This window comes from Monodelphis domestica, chromosome 8 (assembly GCF_027887165.1).
Source record: "Monodelphis domestica isolate mMonDom1 chromosome 8, mMonDom1.pri, whole genome shotgun sequence".
In the NCBI taxonomy this organism is placed as follows: Eukaryota; Metazoa; Chordata; class Mammalia; order Didelphimorphia; family Didelphidae; genus Monodelphis; species Monodelphis domestica.
The window spans coordinates 164791130-164817566 of NC_077234.1; the positions used below are offsets into that span (position 1 = coordinate 164791130).

The following is a 26437-nucleotide window of genomic DNA, read 5'->3' on the forward strand; positions in this document are numbered from 1 at the left end:
GAAAGAGAGCAATTAGAGCCTAACCAATATATCTTAATATAGGATATTGCTAATATAACAGTATGTCCTTGCTGAAATATAGAAAGCCAAGTCTATTATTTTTATCTTTTCCTGTTTGGTATTTACCATGTTTCCAAGGTAGAGTTCTCAGAATGTTGTTTGCCTTAGATTTTTGTGGTGCCCAGAACTTTGATATTTTACTCACAGGTTCTATCCACCCCCCCCCCTTTCCCTCCTTTCTGTGTTTGTATGAGAGGCAAGCTTAAGAAGATGCTTTATCTACCCTTTAATGCCATACATTATCACTATATAGGGTATCCCAAAACTTAGCCCATTTTTATGCTAATACCTAAACCTGCACTAAGACCTTTGAGACACTTATATAAATCTTCCTTTGACTCTTTTCTTCCTTCTGAGACTGAAAAACAATAAATTATTTTTTTCATTTAGTTCTCATCTCCACTGTTCAAGGTCATATCAAAGTGGAAAAAAACTATGCCCATAATTTGGAATTTAGTACAATATACAAGCCTATTTGACTTTCTAATTTTGAAACATTGCAGTATAAAACTGAAATTTAAGAAGAAAGAAGTAATTTTTACCTGATGGGATGGGGAATGTTTCACATAGAAGGTAGCATCTGTCTTGAAAACAAGAGAGGTAAAGTAATAAATAGTTAGATGTAAAAAATGTTTATTCCAAGCAAGAGGGCTTTACAGAAAGACTTTTTGGGGAAAGAGGAGATGAGAATGGGAAATGGAAGCCATCCATTATGGCAGGAATATAGACTACTTGAAAGATGGTGCTGTGAGTTAAGACTAACCAGGAAGATCAGAACCAGATTGTGGAAGACCTTGAATGTTAGAATCAGGAGTTTAAACTTTGATAAGTACTCATTGTATAATTGTGATAGTTCAGTTGTTTCAGTCACATCTGACTCTTCATGACCTTACTTAGAATTTTCTTGGCAAAGATACTAGAATAGTTTGCTATTTCATTCTCTAGGTCATTTTATAGATGAAGAACTGAGACAAACAAGGGTAAATGACTTGCTCAGGATCACACAGCCAGGAAGTGCCAGAGGCCAGATTTGAACATATAAAGAAGAGTTTCCAACACTATTCACTATACCACCTAGCTGTCCTAATTAGATAATTACAAAAGGTTTTTTTATATAGGGAGAATTCTGGACAACAGTATGGAAAAAGGATTGGGAAAGGGTTTAGACTGGAAGCAGAAAGACCAAAATCAAGAAGGAAAAAGGGGAACTTCATAATAGACTAGGCAAGAGAAGATCAGTTACAGTGCAGTTGAAAGGCCAGATAAGAATAAGAAATTATTTTAGTATTAAAAGATTATGTAACTGAGAAGATGAATGAATGGATAAATGAATGGCTTTCTACCAGAGATAGAGGAGAGAAATGATCAACTAATATATCTTCACTAAGAAAAATTATCAGTCATTTGCTAGTATTTTTATGCTTGCAAATAAGTAATCTATCATAATGGAGATAGAAGAAGGAAAGGTAGGTTGGGTGAATGAGGATGATTTTATCTTTGAACTTGTTGAGTTTGAATTGTTAGTAGGCCATTTGGGGAAATTATCTTAAAAGCTATCTCTTCCTAGCAGTTGGAAATACAAAGTTGGATCCCTGGGAATGGAGATAAAAATTTGGTGATAAAAGTTACAGAATTAGTTAAGATCACCAAGTAAAAGTATATACAACGAAGTAAGAAGAGAACCCAAGACAAAATCTTGACAAACACCCACATCCAAGGGGCCAGACCAAAATCAAGAACAAGATAAGAGGAGACAAAGGACTGGTAAGAGAAGTAGGAGAGCAATGAGTACTATTTTCTGGAAGCTGTGGAAGGAAAAATTGTCAAGAAGAAGGGGATGTGCCACAGTTTCAAGTGTAATAAAGAAAGTAAAGATGATGAGAATGGAAGAGAGAGAAGATCATTGGATTTTTCAATAAGGTCATTAGTGACCTCAGAATTTTTAGTAGAGGTGTGATGGTATCCAATTTCAGGGGATATAGGAGTGTGCAATGAAGAACTGAAGATATTAAAAAAGACTTATCTTAATAGCAATTTGACAGTGAATAAGAGAAATAATAATAGTTTGAGGGAATGGCAAGGCCAAAGTAAACTTTTTTGTTGTTTTGGGTTTTTTGTTTTGTTTTGTTTTGGATAAGGAAAACCTGTCTGTAGATTGAAAGGAAGGAACTAGTAGAGAGGAAGTATCTCAGAAGGATGATCAACAGAACAAAAAGAAATGAGAGGTTCTACCTTTATCAAGAAAAAGAACCATCTTTTCTTTTGACCCTGAACTGATGGAAGAGATGGTGGGTAAGGACATTAAGAGGTTATGAAGGAAAAAGTCTAGTGTTGGGATACAAGATTGTACCTTTAAAGTGCGTTTTTAACACCACTATCAAAAATATGAGAGCTCAAACTCAGAATCTTTGGAGACTTTGCTTTCAGAAAGCTTCATTTACTTTTTAACTCCCATTGTACCTGGCGTGTAATAAGTTCATTAAATATTTCTTGGTTAAGTAATATAGTTACAATCCTTTAAACAGGTGTTTTCATTTTCTAGGAGTTTCACATTGATCCTCATAAGTGACTTAGATTTTGATGTGAGATACAGTGACTGCATTTCTGTTTTAGTGTACATATTCTTGGCAAAAATTTTAGATAATGTATAAAACAAGGGGAACATCATTGAAGTGGGAACACCAACAGTCTACAACTATAGAATAAGGAACAGAAAAGAGTTAAAGATGAGTCAAAGTTTAAGAGCCTGTGGGCCTGGAAAGATGATGTTATGAATGGAAACAGCTAGGGTAAAAGAGTTGAAAGATTATAACTCTTTCATTTTATGAATGAGGAAATTGAGACTCAGAAGGCAGTTACTTGTACAATGTTACATAAGTACTTAGTTACAGAGCTGGGGTTTGTAGTTTGGTCCTCAAATAAGAAATGTATGTATTAAACTATATTACAAAATAGAACTGAAGTACATAAGGAAGATATGATGTACTTAATTTGTTCCAACTAAGAAGTTATCTGAAGAAGATTTCATGGAGGAGAGGTAGCTTTTGAAATAGGTCTTTGAGTGTTAAACAGAAGGAGAAATGGTAATGGTAGTGTCTGGGAAAGTGTGAGGGAATGCATAGAAATGACCACAATGAAAAAGAGGAAGGAAAGCACAAATATTTAAAGGAGCAAGCATGTAGTCCACTTTGAATGGCAGAGAATACGAATTTATTTTTGTTCTTTTTAATCTTGATCAACATTTTATTTTTCCCAATTATATGTATGAACAATGTTTACTTAAGTTATCTAAAACTTTGAGTTCCAAATTCTCTACGTTGCTCCCCATCTAAAATGGTAAGCAATTTGATATAGGTAATACCTGTGGTATCATGAAAAACAAATTTCCATATTGGTCATATTGTGGAAGAAAACAGATATCAGGGGGAGAAACAAAACCCACTAAGAAAATAAGTTTAAAAAAAGTAGGCTTTGCATTCAGGCTCCATTAATTCTTTCTCTGGAAGTGGATAGCATTCTTTGTCAGAAGTCCTTCAGAATTGTCTTGGATAATTATGTTGCTTAGAATAGTTGTTATTCATGGTTGATTATCATATGATATTACTATGTACAATGTTCTATGGATTTTGCTTTACTTCATTTTGGATTTGTGTGTTTGAGAATATAGATATATCGGAAAGGAAGAGCTGGAGATATGATTGGAAAGGTAGAGCAGTTCCAGCTTATAAGGGGAGTTTCTAGGCTAATGAGTTTTACCTTTGTTCAAACAGCCATTGATACCAGATCTTCTTGGAAGAACTAGTTCTATGCAGTCATCCTACTGTACCCTCCAAAGAGGCCCATACCCAGCTGTCCCATACCCAACCATACCAAAGTAGCCTTAAAGACAGATTGCACTCTCCCCACAACTTTCCTTTTTTAGATGCTCTCTATTGTTTTGTAGTTCAATTTTATTTTTGAACTTTCTTTCAAGTTGATTAAACAGTGTTATCAAGAGAGTGATCTGAACAAGTAGTGTTGAGTCTTTTATGACATCCTTTCCTTATCTCAGTAGGTAATTATATAGATTCCAGATGTGGAACAAATTACGAGTACTTACTTGATAAAAATCTGCACATTAAATGGGAACCGACTGAACAACTTTCTCTGTACAAGTGAAATGAAGATACATAAACTAAGCTTTTTTATCTTAATAAGTTACTTTCAGAAATTACTGTTAGGCTTCCTTGCTTTTGTAGTATATAATATTGACCTTTTTGACAAAGCTGAGAACCTGAAGATAGAATCAAGATGAGTTCCATTCCCATTCTTAGACTGACTCATTAAATGGCCTTGAAAAAGTTATTTTGTGCTGTTACGTCATTTTTTCCCATGGGAAAGGTGAATAAGTACTAGTTTCATGAGATTTTGTTCATTTGTTGTTATCACTAAGTAAATGTTTGTAGTTTGGAGGTATAAGTCTTAATATTGGTACAGTTTTTAGTAAGGAAATTCCAGAAGGACATCTCCCAACCATCTTGCTTCTCTAGAACAGTATATCTTTATGGTCTTCTAGGTCAGCCATTCTGATAAAAGAGAAGAGACTCTCAAAGCCTGCTTATTTATATGATGGTAGCTGTAATTTCTCAGTTAGTAGTTTTTGTCTGTCTTCTCCTCTAGCACATTTGTGGGAACCTTCGAAATTAAGAAATTCACCCCAAGGGTCAGTACAAATGAGACCTTGATAACATGGCAATGTCATCAACAAACTTTAGGCCAAAAGCAAACTAACCTTTGATCTTAGGAAAAATTCAGTAGGAGAACATGGAGTTCCCCTTCTCTTGGCATATGAATTAAACTAGTGTTTCTCCCCTTAAAGGCAACAAAACTTTTCTTAGTTCTTGGCACAGGCTACTTAGGCTTAAGCTGTAACATCCCCTGATAGCTTTCTAATGGTCCCTGACCAAACTGACCATGATATCCTGGTCACCTGAAGGCATAACAAAACCCACCCACATAGAGTTGAAGTCAACATCTTGAAGCTGTGGGTATCACCATGCTCTTGCTTTGCTGACCAAACTGGCTTCCATAAGATGGTGAGAACCATTTCCACCCTCTAATTGCTACTATATCCTTGTGGTAGAGTATCCTTTCTTGTCAGGGCTAAGTACACTTCCCTTTTTTAATTGTTGTATGAATTATGGGTGTCTCATTTCATTCCAACAACAAATAGGGGCCTACTCTGAGTCAGATTTGTCCTTCTCTAGGCCCCAATTTCTTTATAAAATGAGGGAGTCAGACAAGTTTTTATCTGTAGAACTCTCTAAAGGCTTTTTGTCCATCCCCAACCACAGTCATGGGTTCAATTTCCAGGGGACAGCTTCCTGCAGGTTCAGGATTCCCTGTGGGTTCAAGCTTCCAGATGACACAACTCAAAGCAAAGGCATTTACTGAGACAACATTGTAAAATGTAAAAACCACAGCTATAAAACTTCTCCATAAACCTTGCACATACTCTCATAAATATACCTAGTGTAAGCAAAAGAGTAGACACAAACTTACAGAAACACACACATGGGGAACCCAAATGACCCAGCTAACTTACATCTCTAGGACTTCAGAACCCTCATGCCCATTTCCATCATAGAGTGTTCTGATTCTGTTTCCCCTCTATACACAGCATCTCTTCTGGGCAGATTGCTTGGCCTGTACCTCTCTACAGCACAACTCAATGACCAGCGCTAATATTCGTTCCACTCATAAAACTCCTTTGGTCTTGGGACCTGACTGACTTAACCAGTTTCCTTTTAGGTATGATATCTTCTAACTAGGCAAACCAACAAGACTTCATGGCTTAGTGAGGGGCAGAGGGAAGGGGAAGAAGAAAAAGAGTCACCAACCCTCATCCACTAGGAGACAAAGAATGACTCCCTGTCAAGGATTTGATTGTTCTCTCATAGCTGGCTCTTTTCTTTACAACTAGGGTTCACATTCCTCAAAACTGCCTCTTGCTTCAATTGAATTACTAGATAGTATCTTGCTTTTCATAGGGCCATCTGGATATGACCATTCCTTCAGTCAGCTAGTGGCTAGCCACTCTCTACTTCCTTCAAGCCTACCTACAAACATTTCTCTACAGCTTTTAAAGGGGAACAAAATATAAAGATGACTTTATACTTCATTTAAGATTTTAATATCTAGTTTTCTCCATTTCCTTCCATAATGAACCAGCCTGAAGAGAATCATTTGATGAGGGTTACCTAATTAATTCCTACCTCCCAAACTCCCACCATGTATAAAATTTCCACCCCTAATAAAAGGTCCCCAACCTTAGAAGATTCTAAGATCCTTTGTAAGACTTTTAGGATTTGAGGATTCTATGAACTGACTATAAGGCCTATAAAATTTGTTCCAGCAATCTGCCATAGTATCTAACAAAACAAGTCAAAAAAGTTTCTCACTTTGATTTTCTATAATAAAGAAAACTTGCAGTATTTTTTTCCTTTTATCCTCATAGTAAGTAAATCTCTTCAGAAGTATATATTTCCTTATAGAACTATTTGGATCATATACTTTGGATGAAAGAGACTGACTTAGAAAAAGGTGGGGAAGACAGAGCCAAGATAGCAAAGAAGGCCCATAGAAACTTCCTCTGATTTCTACCAAATTACCTTTCAGAAATCTAAGATATAACACCTCAAAACAAACTTTGGTGCAGTATAACCCACAAAAAGACATGATGTTAAAACCCAGTAGAATTGTGCATTGGCTATGGGAGGGGGATGAGAGGAGGGGAGGGAAAGAACATGAATCATGTAACCATGGAAGATTTTTCTTAATCAATAAAATAAAATTTAAAATCTAAAGCAAAAGACATGGTTTAATAATTTTTCATCCCAAAACAATTTAAAAGGCCAGCATGAAAGATCTATTGCTCCAGGGTGGAGGTGGAATGCAAAGAAGCATACCATGGTTGCCCCCACTTTGGCAATACTGGGCACAGCTAAATCAGTAGCAAAGGCTACCAGAGCTCTCAGCCACAGAAAGTAAGAGGGTTTGGAGAACTGCTCAGCCGGAGATTACAGGGGTTTCTTTGCTGGTTCTAGGTGTGCAAGACTCTTGTTGCATTGCCCATATACAGATCCAGGAAGCAGTCCTGGGGTACAGTCCCAAGCTGAGGAGGAGCATTAGCACACACCAACACTTGCAGCCACAAGGAAGCAGGAGACTTTGGTTACAGTTCCAAGGGGGGGAAGGAGTGTTTATGGTTACTCAGAACAGAGCACAGACTAGTAGAGTATTAAACACACCTCTTTAACACCGTTTTTTTAAATTAAAAGGAAAAAAAAGACTGGAAAACAAGCAAACAACAACAACAAAAAGAAATTTTTTTGGTGACAGGTGTGACAGAGGTTTCAAACCCTAGAACTGGAGTTACAGTCTAGGAAGCTGATAGAGTCTCAGCCACAGTGGGGGAGGGGTCCCAGGAGATGTTCTGGAATCTTGGGAGAGTAAGAATTTCTGTCAGAGAGAGGCAGTTAGCTCTCAATCCTGAGACAGCCTAAGGAGAAGTCTGGTCAAGACTGCTCCTGAGGAAAGACTTACCTCTTCTCCTGGTGATTGGACACCCTTCCCCCCACCAATTTCCCAACTGAAGGGGCAGTTGGAGAAGACAGCCAAGCAGCTGACAAGATCACCTCACAGCTCCTGGTGCCCTAGGTCTGAACTGTGCCTGTGGACCAAGACCAGGGCCATCCAAGCCTGAATCTCTCAGGGGCCCAAGGCTGTCAAGGCCTGGGTTCCCCAACTTGAGGAGCGGGGTAAGGGTAGCTAGAATAGGGACGCCTTTTGCCCTCTTTCCTCACAAAAATCCTTCCCACAGCCATTTCCCTGTGTTATTCCCAAATTGATTCAGTTAGAATAAAGTTTGTGTTCTTTCCCCAACTGACTCGTGTGAGTGGGAAACAGTTCCAGCTTGAGGAGGGAGGGTAACTCTCTCTCTCTCTCTGAGGAAGAAAATTAGTAATAGAGGGAAGTCAAGAGACAGTTTGGGGTGAGCAGCCATAGCTGAGGGGAAGTTTGAAGGGGGGAACTACTCACTCCCCCTCTCCTCTCTCTTGGCCAATTTAAATAGCAGCTGTCTCCCCTGAACCCCTCTTTGAGAGGGGAGGTCTCCACTCTTTCTCCCTCTATACTGACAGACTTAAGGCTCTATTACATCTTGGCAACTCATATTTTCAAAAGGACCCCCATTGTAGAAAAACCATTGGTAACCAACTATCACAAAACTGACAGTTAGAACTCTTCAGACTGGTAGCCATTTTGAGTGGCACTGCCTAAGAGTTACTAGACAGTATCAACAAAGATAACTTGATTCCTGGTGGAGGAGAACAGTGACTACTAGAATCCATTCACCAACTGTCACTCTGTGGACCAAGACCAGGGAGATGTAATAGAAGGGTTAATCAATTTCCCAGACTGTAACTCCAGTTCTAGGGTTTGAAACCCCTATCATACAGGGAAAACAAAAAAAAAAAAAACCTCAGAAAAAGACAACATCTAAAGACTTCAAGTAAAATATGAATTGCCTTCAAGCCCAAAAATAATTAATGGAGGAGCTCAAAATGGATTTTAAAGCTGAAATAAGAGAGGTAGAAGAAAAATCAGGGAAAGAAATGATAGTGATACCAGGAAGTCATGAAAAAAGAGTCAATAACTTAGTAAAGGAGGCACAAAAAAATTACAGAAGAAAGTCATACCTTAAAAAACAGAATATGCCAATTGGTAAAAGAGGCATGAAAAATACACTGAAGAGAACTTACTAAAAGTTCACAATTAGCCAAATGGAAAAAGAAGAACAAAATTCACTGAAAGAAAGTCTTTCAAAAGTAGAATTGACCAAATGGAAGAGGTACAAAAGCTCACACAAAATCACGTCTTAAAAATTAGAATTGGGCAAGTGGAAGCTAATGATGAGACATCAAGAAACAATCAAAGTAAAAAGAATCAAAATATAGAAGAAAATGTGAAATATTTCATTGGATAAACAACTGACCTGATAAATCCATGAGAGATAATCTAAAAATTATTGAACTACCCAAAATCTATAACCAAAAATAGAGCTTAGCCATCATCTTTCAAGAAATTATCAAGGAAAACAGACTTGATATTCTAAAAACAGAGGAAAAATTAGTTGAAAAGAATCCACAGATCACCTCCTGAAAGAGATCCCAAAAGGAAACTCCCAGTAATATTATAGACAAACTTCAGTACTACCAGGTCTGTTATGAATAAAATTCTCTGGAGACTACATCTTAATATATAAATATTTATTAGTAAAAGTTGGACTAAGAGTTGTATAATCATCTGGCCAAGTCTTACTAATCTGAATTTGCTGTCCTTTTGCTAGCCAAAAACAGCCTCCTTTTGGAATTGTCTTGAATCATCATATTGCAGAGAATAACTAGGTCATTCACAGTCATTCATCTTATAGTATTGGTGTTACAATTTGATAGCCCTTAGGCATATGTACTTATTTTTCTCCATAGGACTTTCTCTGTTATGCCCCCACAGAGAAGATAAGTTATTATACTTTATAAAGGAAACAAATCTGAATTGGCTAACTGTGTAGTTTTTGATTGCGCCTGGGAAAAAAGAAAAAAACACAGTTTTTTCAGCTTACTAAGTTTTCTCACCTTCCTCCATACCTGTTGAAATTAAAATCCTTTGTTCTTTAATTGTTCTGACTCCTCAATTCCCTGATTGCTGCCACCACTAAATTGCTACAGTTGCCAGTTTCCATAGGTTTTCCCTGAGGACTCCTAAGCACATTGCTCTCTAAGTCAGTGTCTCTAAAATGGAGGCCATTACCTTCTCCGAGATGGAAGGGAGAAGGCAGAGCCTTGACCCTAAAGGGGTGTGTGATCAACCATCTGCATGTACCAGTCTTACTTCAGTAGCCAATTGAAAGCCATTCATGGGGCTTATCTCCAATATAGCTGTAGCTACTTTGGTGCTCCAGCATTGTACCCTCTCACTCCCTTATACAAGTGTCCATTCTTCCTGTTGGGAATCTTCCAGTCACTTCTCTAGGCAAGTATAGCCTAAACTTCCCACAGCTGCTGGGCAGACACTTATTGTTGGGAAAATTCTACCTCATCTTCTCTCCCTTAGATCACTTCATGAGATAATTATTAGTGGAGCACATATATAATAGATGAATGAGAAAATGTATACATATATAGGGTGAATACTTTAAAGTTTTAACTCAGGAGTACAATTTTTTCATAAGGGCCACTGCTTTAAGGGGGCAGCTAATTCATTCAGTAGATAGTGTAAACTTGGAGTCAGGATGACCTGACACTTATTAGCTGTGTGACTGGGCAAGTCACTTCACCTTTGTCAGTCTCATTTCCTCATTTGTAAAATGGGAATAATAATAACAGCTATATTATAGGGATGTTTTGAATTTCAAATGAGGTAGCATGGAAAGGACTTTGCAAACATTAAAGAGGTATATAAATGCTAACTATTATTATTAAGTATATTTACTAGATGTCTTACATTATCTGATGGCCCAGCATTACTTTGTCTAGGTACTAGAGTTCAATAATTAGCAGACTCTTGCCATTGTCCTGATGCAAGAATTCTTACACTTTTTTGTGTCATGGATCTGGGCAGTCTGATAAAGTCTATAGATGCCTTCTTAGAATTAATGTTTTTAGATAATTCAATGAAAACCACTAAGTTTTAGTGAGAGGTTATTGAAAATAAAGATACAATTTTTCTCCATCCAAGTATGTGGGCCTTCTGAAATCTATCCATAGAACCTATGGGGATCTGTGGACCCTAGCTTAAAAACCCCTATCATCATTCAAGAAGTAACTACATTCAATCACCAACCATTTGTGAAGTACCTACTGTGTGAATGCAATATTATATGCCCTGGGAATGCAAAGGAAGACTGAAAACATGGGCCTTATGGTCAAAGAGCTCGTGTTTTAATGGGAAAGAGTCTAAAGCAAGGCAGGAAAGCCGGAGGGGGGGGCAAAGGTGAGGAGGAAGAGAATGCCAGAAGAGAGAAGCCATTGAAAACATACAGTCAGGAGATTAAGTGTCCTGTGAGGACAGGAAGAAAGCCAGTGTTATTGATTTGGAGAATTTGCAGAGGATAGGCAGGGGGAGCAGAAGACTGGAAAGGTAACAAGGGACTGTGTTGCAAAACCAGAAAGGGGATATGGTTAGACTTGTGCTTTAGCAAAATCAACTTAATTGTTGAATAGAGGATGGCCTGGAGCAGAGAGAGAGACCTGAGGCAGAGACCAACCAGAAGGCTATTGTAGTCATCTAAGCATGATGAGCTAAGGGTGACTTATGTTCTGGTTATGGAAGAAAGGAGGGTTATACAGGAGTGCCCCATGAAGGCAAAACAACAAGACTTGGCGACAGTATGTGTATGTCAGTTGACTGCTAGGGGTTGAGGATGACACAAAAAGTATAAGCCTGGGTGACTGAGAATCTTGGTGCCCTCAGCAATAGGATGGAAATCTGGAAGAAGGGCAGATTTGGAGAGAAGATAATGAGTACTGTTCAGACATTTTGAGTTTGAAATATCTTTAGGACATCTAGTTTAAGATGTTCAAGAGGCATTTGATGATGTAAGACTAGAGGTCACTAGAGAGGTGAGGGAACCATCTGCATAAAGATGAGAATTGAACTCATGGAAGTTGATGAGGTTACAACGTGAGTATTTAGGAAAAAATGAAGAGGACCCAGAGCAGAGACTTAGGAGAAAATGTGTAAGGTGATCTTGCTCAATAATTCTAAACTACCATATGCTTAATTCTATCTTCTCTCTTCTCCCTTTTGTAAAAAACTATTTGTGTATCAGCTGTACCAGCATACTGTAACTAGTATAGGACTTTTCTAGGGTCTTTGAGGCATAAAAAGAAATGTGATATACCACCCCTGTCTTCAAGCTCAAATTAATTTAACAAATAACTTTTTTGATTCCATGTTAATTTGAATGAGAAATTGTATCTTCAAATCTAAATTCCACTGTCTAGCAAAAGGCACAATATGGTTCTATCCCTGCCTCTAGTAATGTCTCACATTTGTAGAGCACTTTTAAGTTTTATAGATTGTTATCCTTATTAAAACACTAGGAGGGGACAGCTGGGTAGCTCAATGGATTGAGAACCAGGCTTAGAGAGGTCCTAGGGTCAAATCTGGCCTCAGCCACTTCCTAGCAGTGTGACCCTGGGCAAGTCACTTGACCCCCATTGCCTAGCCCTTACCACTCTTCTGCCTTGGAGCCAATACACAGTATTGACTCCAAGACTGAAGGTAAGGGTTTAAAAAAAAAACACTAGGAGAGTAGGTATTGTTATTCCTATTTTATAGATGAACAAACCAATGCTCAGAGAAATGAAATTATTTGCTCAAGGTTTCCCTGCTAGAAAATAGTAAAAACCAACATTTACACTCAAGTCCTTTGACTCCAAATCGAATGGTCTTTCTAATAAGCCACATTTTCCATTCTTGTTTCCCACAAATCCTTTCTGCTTCTCTGCTCCAGTCATCTGTCTTCTATCTGTAATAAGCATATACCAGGCTTATTCTCAGTTTCCTGTTTTTGCTAAAGCTGTTCACACTTCCTAGAATGCCTTCCCCTTTTTTTCTCAACCATCCAAATCTTAATCAGCTTTCAAAACTCAGCTCAAATCCCATTTGCTGCATGAAGCCCCTCTCAGTTACCTAGTCCCACACTGATCCCTCTCATATTCCAACTGCTATAGCATTTTGAGCCTTTGCCACCCAGTTTAGTACTTAATTATGCACTGTCCTTATATTCTTTGTTTCTTGTATGTAAATCTTGGACCCCAAGATATATTTTAAGTTTTCCATGGGCATAAACCACATCTTACACTTCCCATGTTTTCTCCTTACTACCTAGTAGTCCTGACCACATAGTAAGCACTGAGTAAGCATTGGTTGGTTGACAAAATACCATGTACTACGTTACACAATTTGTGATTGGCATCATTCAAAAAGCCTTTGAAATTTTCTGTATTTTCAGGTTCCTTATCAGCTTCAATTTGGTCAACTTTATGGTTCACATACCACTAGAACTGGGATGCTTCTCAGTTTGAAATTTTATTTTCAAAGAGTTCAAACAACCTTACTTTTAAGAGTCCTTTATTTCATTAGAAACTTACATGTCTACTTTGGATATTTTGTGAAATTGACTATTTAGAATCCAAAAAGTATGTTAAATATACAAAGCAAGTTTTTTGGTTGATCACTTTTTAAAATGCAAGCTGTTTCCTTTTTCCATTTTTTAAAATATGTGGTTATTGCATTTAAAGAAGACAAAGTGAAGGAAATGTTTCCTGTTTGTGGAGACAGATGGCAAGTCCATATTAAACCCTACAAAAAGGAGAACAGTGCCAAAAACATCTTAGAATTAGTGCTTATAAAACTTCATGCTTTTAAAGCATTTTCTGTCATAAACATAGTTGAGGTTTTCTGTTATAAAATTTAAGGGGACTATTAACAACCATCTAAAGGCATGCTTTTAAAAAACTATACCTGGACAATTTAATTGCTAATAAGTTCCCCCTCATTTTTTTAAAGTTTGTGCTTTTCTACCTGAAAGAATATGTTGTTCTTGTTCTTGTTCTTATTGTTGTTTTAAACTTTACCTTCTGTCTTAGAATCGATACTGAGTATCAGTTCCAAGGCAGAAGAACAGGCTTTTGGAGTTAAGTAACTTGCCCAGCTAGGAAGTATCTGAGGCCACATTTGAACCCAGGACCTCCCATATCCAGTCCTGACTCCCTATCCACTGAACCACCCGGCTTCCCTGTCTTATTTTCTAACTTATAGAGCTGATATAAGGCAAGCAAGGAATTTTGCCACACTTAACTCATAATTATCCTTAGACTATCTAAAATTGATCATGGACTTTGTTCCCACTTTTAGAATGTCTTTTGATATATCCTCTCTCCTGGTCCAGTCTTACTCGGGCTGAGTATACTTAGCATTTTTTTTCTTACTTCAGTGTATCCATAATCTCATTGATGTAGGCATGCGTTCCATGAGGAAGATTGCTATCCATCTTACTTTTGCATACTGTATGACTTGTTAGTATCTTTTTATAAATTTTTCATAGGGGATCTGCCAAGGCACCGAAAGCCTTTCTTTAGTCCTTTTAATATTTTATGGATTTGTTAGTGCTCAGGCTTCTCATTATTACCTGCTCCTCTCACTATATGACCTGTCTACCCCCTTTTTGTGGTCATGCATGTTCCTGAAGGTGTCTTTTGTGCTATTCTTGAGTATCATCATTCACAATATTCTGAAGCCTATTTACACCAACTGTATGTTTTTCCATGAACTGTTGAATCACCTGCAATTTTATTCTTCAAAGATTGTAGTATTCCACGATTCATACTTATATAACCTCACCAGGAGGCTGTTATCTGTTTGTAGTATCTATCTAAAGTCTGTATACTGGAAGATGAAGCCAAGATGGCTGAGTAACAGGAGGCAGTACAGTTCTTCTTTCATCTCCCAGACTCCAAACAAATGTAGAATATATAGCAGACCAAATTCTAATTGGGAAATACAGTAACAAATCACAGTGTATCACTTGTTCAGTCCAAGTCAGAATAGGGACATAGACCAAGAGATATAAGACAGAATAGTCATAGACCATCAGCCACTAGGGATGGAGTCTGGCCAGTAACATACCATGCATTCTGGCACCCCATTTATTCTGTGTACCACGGCAAGAGGAGGTCCCCAACTCCTATTGGGATGCTGTTGGAATAGATAACTGGAAGCTTTGTTTTTTACCAGCCAATTCTGGGTCACAGAACCAGGGTGGAAGAGGCAATCTGTGCCCAAGGGTATGGTGATCACAGGCTTTAGGCTGTATACCAAGAGGAGCAAGTTCAGTTGAAAATAATAGCATTGTAGCTCAGATTCCAGAAGTATTGGTTTCAGTTCCAGCTTCTAGCCAATCTAAAGCCTGCAGAGGAATAATCAGAGCAGAAATCCCTGAACAAAGAAGAGCCTTTATTTCTCCCACTCAGAATCAGGAAGCCTTCTCTGCTAGCTGATAGTGGCTGAGTCAAGTGGCATTCTGCTGTTGCTCAGTTCCAAATCCACGTTAAGAACTCAAAGAATTCAAACCTTTGGGCAGTCATCAGAGGACAAAGAGAACATACTGCTGATCATTTCCCAAAATGAAAACTCCCAGCAACATTATAGCCACAATTTAGGACTTCTGAGTAATATTAATGATAATAGCAATACTGCAACAGTCAAAAAGAAAGAATTGAAGTACTAAGGAGCCACAGGTATAGGGATGTTATTTCACATGATCAGGGTAGGCAGATAAACATTTATACAAATGAAGAAATAGGGAGAATGATTAACACTTAAACCTCATTCTCATCAGAATTGGTCAAAAGAGGAAAGAATGCACACACATACCCACACACACAGAGTTGGGTGCAGTAATGCATTCACTCAAGAGAGAAAAGGGAAGAAAAGAGGTGAAGGGATAATAACAGGAGGATAGATAAAGGGTGGCATTAATCCTAAGCAAAATGAACTCTATGGATGCACATATATATATATATATAAATATATATGCATATATATGTAACTTTTTGAGGGGACAAGAATAGGAATCTGAGATGATATGTTGGGGAATTGGGAAATGACTGAAAATTTGGGTATGGAATATTATTGTGATGTAAGAAATTATGAAAGGATGGTTTCAAAGGAACCTAAAAAATACCTAGGTGAACCAGTGAAGAACAAAGTGAAGAGAACCAGGAAAATAAATTATATATTGACAGTGATGTTATAAAGACAAACGACTTTGAAAGAATGAAGATAAGCATAATAACCAACCATGATTCCAGAGGACTAATAATAAAACATGCTTCCTACTCCCTAAAAGAAAGATGAACCAGAATGTAGCATAGATCTTTTCAGAAACAGTCAATGTGAGCATGAGTTTTGCTTGTCTATGTGTATTTGTAACAGGGATTTTGTGGGGTTTTTTTTCCAAAGTGAAGACTGAGATCAGGTGGGTTTTTGCTAATTGAAACAAATTGACATATAAAAAGAAAAAATATGTACTTATAGACTAATTCAATGAGCCAAATTACAGCTTCAGTCTCCATTTGTGCAGGGTATGCTTTATTCACTTTTTTTTTCCATGATGGATTGTTACATCAATCTTTTTTTGAGTGACTAATACAAGAATATAGATTTAGATTCAGAAAAGTTTTAGAAGCCATGTAGTCTAATCCTTTCATTTTATAGATAAACTCCATATGTGATGTGCCCAGGGTCACAAAGGTGTAATATAAGAAAGAAAGGTGAGATCAGCTGAAGAGCAGCGGAGGAGGGACAGAGAGAGAAAGAGAAGGTCCAGCTGTCAATGGTCTTCCAACCAGGGAGGTGGAGGAGAAAAAGGAGGTTTTCCTGGAAACTGAGGAGCCCATCCGTATGGGACCTGTTATTTCCTTCTGGGGCCCTAAAACACCTCCACTAAGACTCTTCAAGAACAGCTATTGAAATTTTCAAAGGGGTTTTGGATTTGGACTCATGCTGGCCAGAGCCATCCAGATCTTTCCTTGAGATTTCTCTCTCTCCCTGCCCTGTTTCTAGACTCCTGAATTTAAAAGCTAGTTAGCTGAGGAATAGGGATCAACCAGCAGCTGACCGGAGGAGGGTTCAAAGCACTCACCCTTTCTTTCTTACATTATATATAGGTCATCTTAGAAGAACACTGATTCAAACCCATATTCTCTGACTCCAAGTGAAAGGTCTTTTCCATTGTGCTAGATCTCTTTGAAGAGGCACTTAGTAGTAGTCTCTCGGTGACCGAGAATGACTATTGTCTTTGTGCAGTTTCATCTACGGTGTACCCTCATGTGGCTTTGAAGTCCAAAGGCTGAGGCGCAGAGTCTGTGGCACATGGGGCCTGGGACACCAGTTGTTACGGGAGGTGCGGTTGTGGCCTGCTGTCGGTGTTCTCGCACAGCGGCAAGACGTCGACGTCGCTCATCTTCAAAGGTGGTGGCGGCCTGGTGAATGTGGGCTCGCCAGCTGCTTCTGTCAGAGGCAGCGAGTTCTAGTTGCTTTGGTGTGATGCCAGCCCACTTCAAGTTTGACTTTAGCTGATCCTTGAATCTTTTCTTTGGTCGGCCTTGTTTCCTGAGTCCAGCTGACAGCTCACCGTAGAATACCTGTCTTGGTATTCGCTGTGGGTCCATGCGGATGACGTGTCCAGACCATCGTAGCTGGGTTTTGAGGACCATGACTTCGATGCTGGTGGAGTTGGCTCTGTCGGGGACTTCCTGGTTGGTGATTCGGTCCTGCCATCGGATCCTCATGATTGACCGGAGGGAGCGTTGGTGGAATTGCTCCAGCTGTTTCATGTGCTTCCAGCACAGTGTCCATGTCTCACACCCGTACAGGAGCGAGCTGAGGACCACTGCGTTGTACACTTTGAGCTTCGTTGTAGTGCTTACACCTCTGTGTTGGAGGACTTTGCAGCGCAGCCACCCGAGTGCCTGGCTGGCCTTTTGGATCCTGGCATTGATCTCATGGTCTAGGGACCCGTCATTGGCGATAGTGCTGCCCAGGTACTTGAAAGTGTTGACGTTAGAAAGCTGCGTGCCGTCGATAGTTATGCACGGCTGGTTAGTTGGCCTTTCTGGTGCAGGTTGGAACAGCACCTCTGTTTTGCTGAGGCTGATAGTCAGGCCAAACAATTTTGTTGAGGTAGAGAACCTGTCCACAATGATTTGAAGGTGATTTTCTTGATGGGCCATAAGAGCACAGTCATGTGCGAAGAGAGCTTCCAAGATGAGTCTCTATTGTCTTTGTTTTTGCGGTCAGGTGGCGAAGGTAAAATAGTGAGCCATCCAGTCGGTATTTGATGTAGACGCCCAGGTCTAGATCCATCCAGCATGTTGTAATACTTGGGTGAAGAATAGATTGAATAGCACTGGAGCAAGGACACATCCTTGTTTCACGCCATTGGAGATGCTGAAGCGGTCGGAAGTCTCTCCACCAGATAGGACTTCCCCTGTGATATCGACATGAAAGAGCTGGATCAGTTTGACAAATTTTGCTGGCAACCAAGCTTGCTAAGGATCACCCACAATGCGTCACTGTTCACTGTGTCAAACGCCTTAGTTAGGTCAATGAAGACAATGTAGAGACTCAGGTTCTGCTCAAGGCATTTTTCCTGCATTTGCCTCACCGTGAATACCATGTTGATGGTGCTGTGATCTGGTTGGAAGCCACATTGTGATTCAGGCAGGTTCTGCTCTGAAACAGATGACAGGAGTCTATTGAGTATAACATGGGCGAGGATCTTTCCAGCAGTGGAGAATAGTGAGATGCCTCTGTAGTTGTCACAGGCTGCTCATGAGCCTTTGTTCTTGTATAGGGCTACAATGGCACTATAATGTTCCAAAGCTTGATGAAATCAGCAGAATATCACCCACAAACAAGTCCATGTGTAGAATTTTTCTATCATATCAATATCAATAATGTTTCCATATCAATATCAATAATATCATTATCATATCAATATCAATAAATGTTTCAAAGCTGAGAAAAGAAAAGAAGACATACAAAAGTAGGCATTCCTTCTCTACTTTTTGCCTTTGAGAAAATGGCTAGAAATGTGAGAGATTGGTTGCATCTAAAAAACCTATATAGGAATATCAGAAGTTAAGGAGAGTTGGTGTAGTACAGGCTAGGTTTGAAGACAACCTGAGCCCAGTATTTGAGCATTAAAAAAGATCATGGCTGTACTAATTATGTTTTCACATGAGAGCAGGTAGTCTATGAGTTCAGTAGCCAGGCATCCATAGCAGTATGTTTGGGGGTGCATTTCATTTTAAGAGCAGAGTATGATGAGTACATGGGGGCAGACAGGGAGACTTGGAACTCATAGACATGGTCATTGTAGGGTTGAGCAGGGATGTCCCAGGCAGTTTGTGGTTGTTAGTAATCTGCTGCAATATAGCAGTAGTTCAGTTAGGCTTTAGATTCAGATAAGTTGTACTAGACAAAATCTGATCTTATAATTGTTATCAATGATTGCTCTGCACAAGGGTATCGGTAAGGGAACCAGTAACCAAACTGCAAACCCTGACCAAAAATGAATAGCCATCTATACACCAACACACCAAAATGACCATCCCGATAAGTTTGAGGTCTCTACCTATATTCACATTCAGCTGTCACACTGAAACGCACTTCTAAAGTTTATAGTTGAGAGTTCCCAGGCTCACCAGTCTCTCCACTTGGCTAAACATACTCCTCTTCCACTTATGCCACAAAACATGCCTGAAACATATTCACTGCAACTACTACCTCCACACTAGCCCCTTCTCACTATCTGCTGTTTAACCAAAATGCTTATCAGGTACTGTGGGCTCCCAGCCACATTTGCTGTCACCTCCTTCTCTGTTCTTAAGGTAGAAACATACCCGGTACACACGTTCACCACAGCCACTGCCTTTCCTTCCATATTTCTAGCACTCACTGTACCCACCATTAGCTCTCAGCCACCACTATCCTGCCTATGATGCTCCTCAATCCTCCTTCTTAATGCCCTTAAATATCCCAACACAAAATTGTAATCACTTGCCCTTCTTTCCAGCCACCCCAGTGATGAAATATGAGCACGATGACATGTGAGTCTTTCTTCACAAAAAAAAATCAACTGTTTCTGTACTTGTCTTTGTTTAGCTCCATAACATCTCATTGCCCTGAAACCCTACGGCACTGGCAAATATATTTGTGAGTGTATCTCTCCTTCTTAAATTGCTTGATGTGGATATACAACAAATAATTGGAAAAAGTAATCTCCCTGGACAAATCTGTCATTATTCTTGAATTCCACATGCAAAGAAAACATCTTATTTGAGGAGAGTTTTTAAGCCTATATTTTATTCTTGTAAGTCAGAAACTTATTTGTAATTAGCAAATGATTAACACAGGAAGCTCTTAACGTTCTGTAGCATGATGGTAAAATTATACTTTATTATAAATAATTATTTCCTAAATTCTACCTCTATTCTTCTCCTATTTTCATAGTGATATAGTCAGTACAAAAAGAAAAATTCTCAAAAGGATTTTATAGTAATGAGAAAATATTGGTGACTGCTAATTTCTTCTTGCTCTTAACCCCACCCCTGATAATAATAATAGTACCATTCATAATCTAGCCTATTCTTTTAAAATCTTCCTTACTTTTAGATCTCAATATATTTACACCTAAACTTATCTTTCCCCACAGGTCTTCCCTTCTTCCAAACTTCACTATTTTTGTCAAAGGTACCACCATCTAGGTAACATAGTGGATAGAACAATAAGCCTGGAGTCAGGAAGATCTGAGTTCAGTTCATCCTTAGACACTTACTGGCTGTGTGACTCTAGAGTAGTCACTTAATTTCATTTGCCTCAGTTTCCTCATCTGTAAAATGTGCTGGAAAAGGAAATGGCAAACTATTCTAGTGTCTTTGACAAGAAAACCCCAAATTGATGTTCATCGATTGGGGGATGGTTGAACAAATTGTGGCATAGAATACTAAAGTGCTATAAGAAATCATGGAAAGGATGATTTAAGAAAAACCTTCAAAGTCAAAAAAAAATTAACTGATACAACATAAAGTGAGCGGAACCAAGAGAGAATTATACACAGTAACAATATTATATGATAAGCATTTATGAATAACAGCTATTCTTGGCAATATAATGATCTAAGACAATCCTTAAGATCTCATGATGAAAAATGCCATCAGCCTCCAAAGAAAGAACTGATGGAGTCTGAATGCAGACTGATAGATACTGTATTTCACTTTATTTCTTCACTTTTATTTGTTTGAGTTCTCTTTCACAAAATGCTTTATGCTATTACACATGTAAAATCTATGCCAGATTGCTTGGCATCTCAGAAAAGGGGGAAAGGAAGGGGAAGGGACTCAAACTTTTAAAAATAGCAAAGGTTTGGTTTGGTTGGGTTTTCTTTTTATGTAATTGAGGGAAAAAAATAAAATGTTATTAAGAAAGGGAAAAAAACTCAAATTGGATAACAGAGTTGGCTATGACCAAAACTATCATCATTATAGTATAATGTGATTTTGGCATTACCTTGGCTTCCTCACTGTTCTTCACCCCACATCAGGTGCCAGATCTTGCTATTTCTGCCTTCACCACATCTTTCATATTTGACCCCTTTTCTCTACTCACACCGCCACCACCTTAATTCAGACCCCATCATTGCCTCCCAATTTGTTCTCTTGCCTGAAGTCTCTTCCCCATGCCAGTCTCTCCTATACCATTGCCAAAAAAATATTCTCCTTAATCTTAGATACGAACATGTGATTCTCCTACTCAGACAATTCCAATGGCTTTCTATTGTCTCTTATAATAAAATATAAATTCCTCTATTTAGTTTTTAAAGCCTTTCACAACCTAGCCCCAAACTATATTTCCAGTCTTGTTGATTGTTATTCCCCATTCCCCCTATACAGTCCAATATAGCCACAAATTGTCCTTTCTGTGGTCCTCCCACATGACACTTCAGACCCAATCTGTACCTTTGTACCAGCCTTACCCCAGGCCTCTCATGCACACTCTCAGCCTCCACCTCCCAGAGTCCTTTTCTTCCTTTAAAAAGCAGCTCAGAAACCATCTTCTCCATGAAGTCTTTACCAATCTCCTCAACTGCTAAGGCCCCTCATAACTACTTTGTATATATTTTATGTATTAATGTTCTATTTGTGGTTTATATATGTGCATATGTACTTGTTATCTTCTCCATTAGAATGGGAGGTCAGTGAGAATAGGGATTGTTTCATTTAGTACGGGACTTGGCACATACTAGGAGCTTCCTAAATGCTTGTAAATGATTGATAATAAATCTATTCATGAATGCTTTTAAAATTATCACTAGCAATGCAAATTTCTTCTGTGTAAATTATTCTTGTAATAAGCCTGCATTCTTTACTTTATGGAATGTGGTATTCCAAACCCTCCATTCCTTCATAGTGGTGACTGATAAATCATGCACTACAGTTTGTTTAATCTTTCTCCAATCAATGGACATTACTCTATTTAGAGTTCTTTGCTACCATTAAAAGTACTGCCATAAGTTTTGTTTTATATGGGAATTTTGTACTTATTAATGATCTCTTTTGAATATATATCTCTGGTATGGAGGGCTTGTCATGCCCTCCTAGGGCAGCTCTCCAGCCTCTGACCCCCACCTGACACCCAGCACTCACTTGTGGCTCCCAGTAGCTGCTAGCATGCGGCAGCGGCCACACCCCGGGCAACAGCTTCGACAGGCCGGCTAAACCTTGTGGGATTAGCCATCAGGTCATCGACCCCTGTTGAACCAGGGCTTTGCTCACCCAGCATGTGAAAACTGCTTCGGCTGAACAGATGGAAGAAACCAATAAGAAGGTTCAACAGCTGAGAGGGCGACGCAGCAAAGCACTGTGGAGTGCTTAGGGCGTGTTGGAGCACAAAGGACAACAAGGCCATCCAATGCAGCTGAGGAAGTCTCCAGGTGTAACGGCTTTTCATGCCACTGGACCCAGGCTTCCAACGCCGAGAGAGTGGGACTGTCTCTGTGCATCGACTTTTCCACTTAAATCTCCTTCACGCACAAGTGTCTTTGTGCACACTCATCTATCATAGATGAAAACGCACAAAGACAATCGTCATCCTCGGTTACCAAGAGATTACTACTATTTTTAGTAAAATCCATCTGCTAGCTTACCTTCTTGGATGCCATTGTCACTTTTCCCACAGCTTGGATGATGTATGATCAAAATAGTTGGATACTGAGATGTGGTGGAATACAAAGGTCCTGGTTTCATTGTCATTGCTGACAACCACTTATAGAACACTTACAGAAACGCTGGAAAATTTGTTCTATGTATTTGTTCTCCTTTCAGTTTCATCTATAAATGTTCCCAGGATGATCCAGTTTAGTGTAGTGCTCAAGTCAGGCTCTTTACAAGTTCATTTTTACCTCAGTTTCTTTTCAGTGTCCTGTGAAGCAGTAATGCATGCTGTCCTCATTCTATTGCATAATGTTTTGAAATGAGTTTGTACTCAGAAATAATGTTGGCTCTCATTTCCATTTGCTTGGCAAAAAGATTGTTTACCAGCTCATGCAGTTTCTAAGTCCTTTTGGCTTCTTCATTATGGTGACTTTTTGCTTCAGTTTGCACATATACTAACGCATGGAGGTATTTTATCACGATCATATGCTACAACTTATTTAGCTATTCCACAATTAATGGGCATCCCTTCAATCTCTAGTTCATTGCCACCACAAAGAGAGCTGCTACAGATCTTTAAAATAAATTGGTTCTTTTCCTTTACCTCTAACCACCTTATGTATGGGGTGTTCAGGGAGGAGTAGTATCTCTGGTATGGAGGGCTTGTCGTGCCCTTCTAGGACAGCTCTCCAGCCTCTGACCCTCACCTGACACCCAGCTCTCACTTGTGGCTCCGAGTAGCTGCTAGCATGCGGCAGCGGCCACACCCTGGGCAACGGCTTCAACAGCCCGGCTAAACCTTGTGAGGGTAGCCATCGGGTCGTCGACCCCTGGTGAACCAGGGCTTTGCTCACCCAGCATGTGAAGACTGCTTCAGCGGAACAGACAGAAGAAACCAACAAGAAGGTTCAACAGCTGAGATGGCGACACAGCAAAGCACTGTGGAGTGCTTAGGGCGTGTTGAAGCACAAAAGACAACATGGCCGTCCAATGCGGCTGAGGAAGTCTCCAGGTGTAAGGACTTTTCGTGCCACTGGACCCAGGCTTCCAACGCTGAGAGAGTGGGACTGTCTCTGTGCATCGGCTTTTCCACTTAAATCTTCTTCACGCACAAGTATCTTTGTACACACTCATCTACATCACAGATGAAAGTGCACAAAGACAATCGTCATCCTCGGTTACCAAGAGACTGATACTAACTAAAACTGGAATCCTGTAGAGATTTACTTTCTGAGTAAAAAAAATGGAAACAATAACAGTATGAATTTTCAGACACTGCTAAAGAAAATTACAGTGACAACTGAGGCCTTCTTTCCATTTTTGTCTTTTTCTTCTGACCTCATCTCAGGCCTACACACTAACAATAAGATTTAACAGGGAATAGAGTCAATAGATAGAGAAGCTTGAAAACATAAATGTGTGAATTTATGTCTCTTACTGAATTCTAAAACCATGTTAAATTGCTCATTTTAAATTATTGAGTGATTTTATTCTTTGTTCCCATGCCATATTGATTGAAAAAGAGACTGTATTATTCTATAACTTTCATCCTTATATGAAGGTAGCATGATATTGTATTTTATAATTTGCTGATTTGTTTGGGTTTATAATAAATAGTAAGATGACCATATTCATTTTTGTATTATAACTATATATCTTTATGATCTCTTTTTAGGGTAGGATAATTAATTGGAATCGATTTTTTCCTACTTTACGTCAGAGACGGAATGCAAATGCTCCAGATGTTCGACAGTCTGAACAAGAAGTAGCAGCACCTCCTCTTGAGGTTTCTGAGGAACAGGTAATCTTAGACTATATGCACCCCTACAGAAGGAAAGCAATTATAAAACCATCATAGTATTATTAAGAGACAGTTTAAGTTTTCAGCACCTGAAAGTAAAATATGGGGATCTTGATGAATTTTTTTTTAACAACATCAAACCATGACTTTGCAGCTTGGACTCCTGTTATTTGATAAAGACATGGAAAAATAGTCCATAACTATTGTAGAATAATATTATAATCAATACTTTAATATTATTTTCCCTATGTGGTATTTGGTAGTCATTGTGTAAAGTTAGTCCAAGGGCCTTTTACCTACATTTCTATGTCCATCTCATCCCTAATCTAGGCATTTCCAAATAGAACTTAATTGGGGAATGTTGCCTTTGAAGCAACAATGTGACATCTGGAGCAGATTTTAACATCTTAACTAGAACCTGACAATATACTCTGTACCAGTAGTGTTCACCTCAAATGGTGGCATATTGACTTAGAAAATATGAATTATTTTCTAACATAATGTATTTTTATTTATTTTGCTAAACATTTCTCCATTGCATTTTAAATTGGTTTTGCCCAAACTCAGAAATTTTGAGGGGTACAAGCTATGAATATTATACCTCTGCCCTATCCTGTCATTGTCAGAGTTTTTGGTTGCTTCTAGGCCAAACTGTAAAAACTACTGTAAAAAGAAAGTGTTTTCTTCAATTCAGTTAGCATTTGTTATGTACTTAATATGGTCCAGAAACTGTGCTAGGGATAGAAAAACAAAAATCTCTCTTAAAATCTTAGCTTATGGGGGGCAGCTGGGTAGCTCAGTGGATTGAGAGCCAAGCCTAGAGATGAGAGGTCCAAGGTTCAAATCTGGCCTCAGACACTTCCGGCTGTGTGACCCTGGACAAGTCACTTAACCCCCATTGCCTAGCCCTTACTGCTCTTCTGCCTTGGAATCAATACATATATAATGATTCTAAGATGGAAGGTAAGGGTTAAAAAATGTTTTTTTAATCTTAGCTTCTACTCTGGAGGAAACAACATGTCCACAGATAAGCAAATATAGTCTATAACCCAGAGTAATTTCAGAAGTGTGAGTACACAAACTGAAAAGGAAATGCCTGTCTAGAAGATGGCGCTCCCTTGAAGTAACTCTTGAAGGTAGCTGGAATTCTGAAATGTAGAGGAGTGAGGAAAAGAGGGAGAGAGCAGACTTAACATGGCAGGCAGAATATCATGCACAGTCTACAACAAACAGACCAATTTGGCTAGAACATAGGATTCAGAATGTGAAAACAATCTGGATATATCAATTAAATATTTTACTTGTCTATAGATATTTTTATATCTATTTATTAAAAGGATTTTAATTTTAATCTTATTTTCTCTTCATTGTGAGTTAGGGAATAGAAAGAGGCAGGAATATAAAAGTCATGAGATTGTAGCCCTTGCTTTTTATGTTAAACTAGAGAATTAGGCAGTAGGGAACCAATGAAGCTGTCTGCGCAGGCAAGTGATATTGTCCAACCTGTTCTTTAAGAATGTCTATTTGGCAGCGCTAGGTATTAGACAGATTGAAGAGAGAAGAGACTGGTAGCAGGGACACCAGTAAGAAGGCTCTTACAATCATCCAAGGTAATAAAAACCTGAAACTGGATGTTGGTAATGCGCTTAGAGAACAGGGGACATGCAAGAAATACTGAGGAGTTGGAACCAAGGATGAGGGAGAGTTATGAGTCACGAATGACTCCTAGGTTGTAAATCTGAGTATCTGGAAG

General features: G+C 38.8%; 1 protein-coding gene across 1 annotated transcript in view; it reads left to right on the plus strand.

Moving 5' to 3' along the window:
• The window catches only part of UBAC2 (UBA domain containing 2), a 326804-nt gene that overhangs the window by 277038 nt on the left and 23329 nt on the right, over window positions 1-26437 (plus strand). Inside the window, exon 8 of the mRNA XM_007501351.3 lies at window positions 24559-24684. Within this exon, the coding sequence (XP_007501413.1) occupies window positions 24559-24684 (126 nt within the window). The remainder of the gene's footprint in view (window positions 1-24558; window positions 24685-26437) is intronic.